The sequence below is a fragment of the Capsicum annuum genome, chromosome 8 (genome assembly GCF_002878395.1).
Source record: "Capsicum annuum cultivar UCD-10X-F1 chromosome 8, UCD10Xv1.1, whole genome shotgun sequence".
NCBI classification, from domain to species: Eukaryota; Viridiplantae; Streptophyta; class Magnoliopsida; order Solanales; family Solanaceae; genus Capsicum; species Capsicum annuum.
The window spans coordinates 4,643,216-4,651,620 of NC_061118.1; the positions used below are offsets into that span (position 1 = coordinate 4,643,216).

The window sequence follows — 8,405 nt, forward strand, 5'->3', positions numbered from 1 at the left end:
CCTGATTCTCCCCTTTCGGGGGAGAATCAGGTGTGCATAGTTCGTGAAGTCTTGCCAAAATGGCCAAATTAAACTATTTTTCCTTTTTTTTTTCCTCAAAACTTTAAGAAGAAAAGAAAATAACAATTTGTCAAAAGAATTGACGAAAATGTTTTTGAATTTTTCAGCTTTAACATCCCTATACAAAGTGAAATCTATGATTACCAAAGAAAATCTTTTTGGGTTTTTAGTTTTAAATTTCATATGAAAATGGAACTTGAACCTATTAAAGAAAAATCTTTTTATAGTTTTCTTTTATAGATGTATATGAAACACCTACTCTAAATGAAGAGTGAAGAAAATCTTTTTGAATTTTTGAAATAAGATCAACCAAAAATGAAACCTATGACTATTGAGAAAAATCTTTTTTTTTCTTGTATTTTTCTTTTCAATACATGTATGAAAAACCTATTCTAAATGAAGAGTGAAAACAAATCTTTTTTAATTTTTTTTTAAATAAGATCTCCGAACCAACAATAGGCTGCCTACGTATCTCACATCCCGAAAGAGGAGAATCAGGGGTGCGTAATTCGTCCAGATAGGACAATTAATGATTAAATAACCGACTGAACCCTGACTTGAGAGACGCGATTACAGACAGACGATAAAAGACGTCAATAAAATCTTTTTTGAGCTTTTTTTTGAGTTTTTTTTTTTTTTCCAACTTGATACTTTACATAAAACTGACACCAACAATTATGAAAGAAAAAATCTTTTTGGGTATTTAGTTATATAAAATGTACAAACTACCATCTTTTTTGCATTTTTTTTCTTTATAAAAAGCTCCAATTTTAAAAAAATATTTTTGAAATTTTCGAATTATGAATGCATGGTAAAGGAACAAAAGGAAAATCTTTTTGATGTTTTTGAGAAAAATGAGTGCGAAAGGTAAAAGAATTTTTGAATATTTGGATTGTGAAAAACAAAAGCCACAAAAACTCTAAAAACTACGAAACTTTTTTTTTTTCTAATTTTTCCTTGCCTACAAACTATTTAATTCTAGCACATGCTTTCCCCAAATCATTCCATCAAATGACCATGCTACCCTCAAAGATGCAACATTTAGCACGTAGGGATGCTTTAGGGGTGAGTCTCCTACAAAGGATCATGTGGGCCCTGATAGGTCTCAATATGATGCACATAAGAATGACCTAAAGGCTGACCTACATTGTGGTTTACTAACAAGGCTGTTCGGGGAGCATATGGTCGATAATGGATGCTTTGCTTTCCACCTACTCCATACATCCAACGGCTCCCCCTCTAAAATAAAGGTGACTCAACTAGAGTTCGTGCGCACGATGTGCGCTCCGAGACTTGTTGCGGAAAGAATGACTCGAGTTATGCACATGATGTCAGCTATAAAAGAGGTAACACATAGGATAAATACTGTAAACAAAGAGCACGAAAATGCACAAAAGTGAAAACACAAGCAAAAATCACAAACAATGCTTATACAATCGTAATGCCAAACAAAGCCGATACGACTCCAAAAAAGCTCAGATTCTGAAATAATTCCTCAGCAGAGTCGCCAGAGCTGTCACACCCGTTTTTCATACTCCAAAGAGGATTATGATTTCGAAAGGGTTTTTATTATTAAAGTGACAGAAGATGAAAAATTTATTTTGGGAAGGACCTTTTACATCCAAAACTCAGAGTCGCCACTTGGTATAATTCGGTGTTCCAAGTTACCTTTGGAAAATCCTTTTCAAAATAATTTGACTCTGTAAAACTGATTTATGAAACAGAGATTCCGGCTAAGGAATTCTGTTGACCGAACGGAAGGTGTTAGGCACCACTCGATCCCGTGGTTCTACCACAGTCGCTTGGTGAGTGTATCGGCTAATTTGACATTACAAAATGTATAAAACACACAAAAAAAAACAATCAAACAAACAAAACAAAACCAGTTCAAAAATATAGTGTCTAGTCCAATTATTACAACCCAAAATGAAAAAGTACTGAAACGTGAACCTACGCTAACCTACATTAATCCTAAACTACGCTCTAATGCCTTACCCGATTCTTCGGGCCTTCATCACGAACGTCCTCCGAGTACATGATACGTCGGGGCATTCCCTAGTGAATAAATACAAATGTGACCTCGGGGCATTCCCCGGCTAAATGAATAACTCAATGAAATACGATAAAACTAGAAAATATTCAACACACACATTCAAACATTCGACGCATTCAACAACGCATCACTCCTAAATTTTGCCTACCCGAACCTAAACATTTTTGCCTATCCAATTCAACCTATCATGATACTATCGAATTCACAATTAGATGCCAAGTAATAATAACAATGAATCGAAACAACTAATTTATTCATCTTTTATCAAATTTTGATCCCCCGATCCATTAACCAAATTATCACATGCTTCGATTATCAATTCAAGTTTTCAGAATTCAACTCCAACATCAAACAATACATAACAAAGATTCACACATACCGAACACGCAAATCATTTCTGATTACGTAAAATTAGTGGAAGAGAAGATAGAATTGGATCTCAATGCCGCTTTCAAAATTGATGTATTATTTTGATTAACCCGGTAGAATCCACGTCCGAAAACCTCAAACTCGACCTCAATCAAAACCAAACTCTCAATAAACCCAAAGCTGAACAACCCCAAAAGTATAACAATCCCAAATTGAGACACCAAAAGACCAATCGAATCTAAAACGGAGAAAATGAATGTAGGCTATTTCGAATTCAGCATTACTGACATCAACGGGGTTATGCCTTTCATTGAAAAAGGGGTGGGGATTTTCGAACTTGGACTGCTATGGCTTCACCGGAGCTCCGGCAAGCCTCAGCAGTTGCGAATCCGACGAGATTGAGCTGGATTGGGTTGCGGGCTTTGGTGCTTGTGATCGGAGCTGATGGTTTAGGCAGGAATCAGGTGGATTTCGACTGGTTTCGGATGTTTTTATACATTTTTTGGTGAATCCGTTGCCAGAACAGGAATAACTGCAGGATTTGTGCCCTTTTTTTAATTCCGACCTCTCTCCATGACTCTCTTCTCCAATATCTCTCTCTCTCGTGGGTGTGAATTGTTGTGGTTCAATGATTGTTAAAGAAGATGATATATATGTGTTGGGTGATCCAAATCCTCCCCTGTGCGTGAGAATGTGATATGTATATATGAAAGGTGATAGTGTGAGGGGTCACGTGGGTGGGTAGTGGGGTAGGGTTTAGGGTGGTGATGTGTTGTCCAAAATTGATAAGAGGAGTGATTAATTTTGTTACCAAAATAATAATTGAGGATTAAGTTTGTTAGTGGGTTTGTTATTATTTTTTTTTGTATTTTTTTGGGGTATAATCACATGAGTAAGGGTGTATGATAAAGTGAGGTAAAAATGAATAAAATTGATATTAGGGAGGGACAAAATTAGGTGTCTACAACTTTAATGATAAATCTAAGGGCTGTTTTAGAAGGACTAATAATAAATCACTTTGGAAGTGAAATAGCAAAAAAGGCTTGTGCAAGGACTATTCTAAAAAGTGAAGATATTTCAACATGGATGAAAGCTATTTATGAGAAATTATGTCAGTTGTTTGTCGCTTTGAAGAGTAAATGAATTTCTAGGGAGGAATCTATGGCAGAAGTTTAGTAACTAGTCGAGCATTGTCTAACTAATTTTCCTTTAAAATATTGTCATTATTATCTGCATTTCTTTTGCTTCGTTTGCTATATTATTTGTTGTTTCTACTGTTCTTGTGAGTCTTCTTTTTAGCTATTTATTGTTGCTACCGAACTTTTTTTCATTATTTTTAACCTAACTTCTTCAATAATGTATTTTCCCTTTTCTTTCATACTTTGTGATATACTATTTATTTTGCTTGAACCAAGAATCTATTAAAAACACCTCTCTGACTCCATGGGGGGACTAATGATGATAATGTACTAAAATAGTCAACACACATTCATATTTGAAGTTTTTCGAAAAATTGCTCGAGCTTTAGTAAAAGTTAGTACACAATCATATTTGAAATGATTTATTTCTGAAGGATCTCTGATTAAAGGGGAGATCCCTGATTTTGTACAAACGACTTTGCCAAAAAAAATAACCGAGTATCTGGAACTCAGAGAGGAAAACAAATGAGACTCTGATACCAAGTTGAATAAAGAGAGATTCAGAACATTACAGATAAAGGGATCATGATTTCTTTCACGAATTAGAACAGTAGAGTATACATTGAATTTATACAAAGAAAGGGGTCATAATTGTCTTCTAATTACTAACCTTTCTAATTACTAGCCTAGTAACCTGATAGATCCCTGATTTATTCTAAAGGATCTCTGATTAAAGGGGAATCCCTGATTTTGTACAAACGACTTTCCTGGAAAAAAATTCAATATTCAGAACGTAGAAAGAGAAAAAAATGAGACTCTGATATCAAGTTGAATAAAGAGAGATTCAGAACATTAAAGATAAAGGTATCGTGATTTCTTTCACTAATTAGAACAGTAGAGTGTACATTACTTTATACAAAAAAAAAATAGTTTTAATTGCCTTCTAATTACTAGCCTAGTAACAAAGGATATCTCTGATTTATGATTAAAGGATCTCTAATTAATGGGAGAACTCTGATTTTTGCGATGACTAAAGTGGTGGAGAAAAATGATTATTTTAGCATAGAAATAATAGAATTGACATATCCCAAATCAAAGCTTGTGGATGAGGCTGATGCAAAGACTTTAATAATAAATTTAAGAGTTGTTTTAGAAGTACTTTTTGTCAACCATATTTGGAAGTGAAATAGCAGAAGAAGCTTTTGCAAGGACAATTCTCAAAAGTGATGAAATTTCAACATAGATGAAAGTGGAAAGCATGTCAATTATTTTTTGCTCTGAAGCATAAATAAATTTCTATGGAGAAATCTATATATTATATAATTCAAGTTTATGGAATGATGTGACACGTTTCATATATAGACTGGAATTTCTATTTTTCTATTTTCTGGTATTTTTGGCTTTCACTTAATGTGATCTAGAAAGAAAATTGAAAAGTTCATTAACATTATGATAATATTTTCATGAAATGAATGACTTGCAAGTCTTGATACGACGATACTAATATATAAATATCTTATTGAAAAACTCTTTAAGTAAAATAAAGAAAAATATTTTAATTGGGCACAAAGAGAATGCTGTAGTTATACCGTAAAGGTATTGTGCTTGTGACTAACACTAAAAATTACGTTTACCGACGTGGAGGTCTTGTCCTGAATAGAGAATGACCGGTGGATGCTTTCTTCGTGCAGTAATATACAGTTAAACTTATGACAGTGGTGGATCCACCTTGTAATCAGTGAAGAAGTTGAGGGCTAGAAAATTCAGCATCCATCAATCTAGACATGCAACCAAATCAAGTTAGATGAACATCAATCATATTTTTTCACTAAGTAAATCGATTTTTTCTCTAGAGTTCTATTTTAGGAGTATTTTTCTATCCTATTTTAGGAGTATTTTTCTAATTGATCTGTACAAAGGAAAATATTAATTGATTCTCCTTCATATATTTTAGGAGTCCTATACAGGAGTCTAGTTAATATAATAAAAAATATTTAAATAATAAATTGAAAGAAATAGTGAAAAAATAGTTTTATCTAAGGAGAATTTTTTAATAAAGAATAAAAAGTTTGAATCCATTTTTTAAGATATTCACATTTTTAATATATTTTAGATTAAAAGTAATGAGTGATGGACCCAATTGATTGATAGTATGTGGACTATAATTGTAGACATGTAATTTTATCTTTTCCCGAAAATATTTTAGTCATTTTTTATTTTATTTGATTTATTTTAATTTTAATTTTAATTTTATTCACCTTACCATACTTTTGTTTAATTGATAATTTCTCCCCCCCCCCCCCCCCCCCCCCCAAAAAAAAAAAAAAAAAAGAATTGAAAATAATTAAATACATAGCATCTTTGTCACCTCACTATGTCATCTCAACACTTCACTTTCCGTTTTTCATTAGATACATGAAAAAGGCACACACCCTACTCATTTTTTCACACGCCACCCTCATCTTTCCACATGCCACACTAACTTTCCACATGCCACACACTTATTCCCACAAGCCACCAATTATATGCTTCCACATAGGATAATAAATAAAGAAAAATAAAAACCAAATAAAAAATATAAAAGAAAAATTATAAAAGGGGAAAAGGGAGGCTCATTCTTTCATCATCATCTTCTCCACAATAACTACAATCACCAAATCATCTTCCTCACAAGAAGAACAAAAAAAACCGAGGGAGAGAAGAGAGAATCGCTCGCGAGAGAGAAAAAATGAGAGAGAAACAGTATCGTGAACAGTGCCGTGAACAATGCCCGTGAACAATACCGTGAACAGTGTCGGTTTTTGGGTTTGGTTGGATTTACGGAGCTTCAGTTTTGGATCTCAAAATTTTCAATACAGAGTTGAAGTTCATCATTATTGAAGTCCTATTAGGAATTCCATAGTCCGGGCTTTCTTAATTTTATTATCAACGAAATCGATTCTTCAAAGGTCCATCTCTCAACTCTACTTTTTTATTATATCGAAGTTGGTCAATATCTTGATTTTGTGGTGTGGTTTTGAATATTTCGACCAAAATATTAATTGTTGTTGTTGCTATGAATAATTGGTATGCTTAAATGTTTGAATCTTTGTTGGGGTATGTGTTGTTGGTTTCAGATTTTTAAACGTGATTTGATAGTCGAACTGGTTTAATAATGTGGTTAAAAATGGATTTGGGGGATGAAATTGAGAAATTGATAAAAAAAAAAGTTGAATTTAGATTAGCTTTGGTTTATTGTTGTTTTTTTAATTCATAATGAGCATGAATATTGTTGGAATGTGATGAAGTGATGATATGTTGAAATGGATAGGCGAATGTTGGTTCGGGTGGCCAAAAAATTAGGAATGAGTTTTCTTGTTGAATGTTTGAATGTGGAATTTGAGTTGAACGGTTTGGTTTTAGTTCTTGCATTTATAAATGTATTCATTTAATCGAGGAATGCCCCGCGATAACTTGTATTTATTCACCGGGGAATGCCCCGAAGTATTTTGTATTTGGAGGACGTCCGTGATGAAGGCCCGAGGCATCAGGTAGCATGGGAGCGTAGTATAAAATTAGTGTAGGGTAGAATATGATTTACATTTTCGCATTCTTTTTCATTTTGTACTATATAATTAGACTGGACATTGTTTTTGGATTTGTTTGCTTGATTGATCGTTTTATGTATGTTTGGTGTGGTTTATACTTTCATAGTGTCCAAATTGACCGATATACTCCATCAAGAGACTGTGGTCGAACCACGGGATCGAGGAGTGCCTAACACCTTCCCCTTGGTCTACAGAATTTTTTAGCCGAAATCTCTGTTCGCGAATCAGTTTTATAGAGTCAAAACCATTTTGAAAAAGGATATCCACGGGTGACTTGGCACGGCTGATTTATGCCAAGTAGCGACTCTGAGTTTTGAAACTAATGAATCCTTTTTCGAAATAATTTTCATCTTTTGTCACTTTAATAATAAAATCCTTTCGAAACTTAAAAATTAATTTATTTTGGGAGTGAAAAAAAGGGGTGTGACAATAGTTATAGATTATAGATTAAAAGTAATGAGTGATGGACCCAATTGATTGATAGTATGTGGACATTATGATTCCAATAATCAAACAATTATTAGGATAAAAAGTCACTTGGCCACTTTAATTAGTTGAATATCTCGTCGTACACATCTTCTCTTTATTTACCAATGGCAACATCTTTCCCAATGAGTGACGATGATAGCGTTTATAGCTACTCCAAAAACTCCCAAATGCAGGTATTAATTTAATTTGTTGAATCTCTATGTAATCTTTGATTTGGAAAATCTCTCCAAGTTCATAGCCAACAACTTAAAAGCACTCCCTTCCTCCATTTTATTTTACTTGATCTCTGTTAACATGACACACTCCTTACAAAAAAAATTAATTAGAGGTGTATTTTACTATACTAACGTTATTAATGATGCTTTGGAATTCTGATAAAGTTTAAGATTAACTTTATCTCATGTTTGATATGTATGAACTAATATTTAGACTATTATTATATACCAATTGTAGTAAAATTCTGGGATTACTATCTCATATGAAGGGAAATAAAATAGTCTCGTGGGATACAATCCCAACACATGTGATATCCCTATCTATCCTAACACCGTAATAATACAAATCTCTCTTGATTCATGTTTTGTCTTTCTTAAAATAATTGAGGGCAAGAGAGAGGGATTACAAGGTGTCACCAATAAGACAAAAGGTTCAGAAAGTCAGTTAATTGAGCTAATTAAATCAACAAGACAAAAAATTCAGAAAGTCAGC

General features: G+C 33.3%; 1 protein-coding gene across 2 annotated transcripts in view; it reads left to right on the forward strand.

Moving 5' to 3' along the window:
- Positions 1-8,405, forward strand: part of LOC107856665 (loganic acid O-methyltransferase-like) — a 93,743-nt gene that overhangs the window by 51,774 nt on the left and 33,564 nt on the right. The window contains exon 1 of one of the 2 annotated variants that reach the window (XM_016701640.2): positions 7,752-7,870. The exons of the other annotated variant lie outside the window; for it this stretch is intronic. Within the exon in view, the coding sequence (XP_016557126.1) occupies positions 7,802-7,870 (69 nt within the window). The 5' untranslated portion in view covers positions 7,752-7,801. Of the gene's footprint in view, positions 1-7,751; positions 7,871-8,405 lie in introns of those variants that run through there. 2 annotated transcript variants of the gene reach the window in all.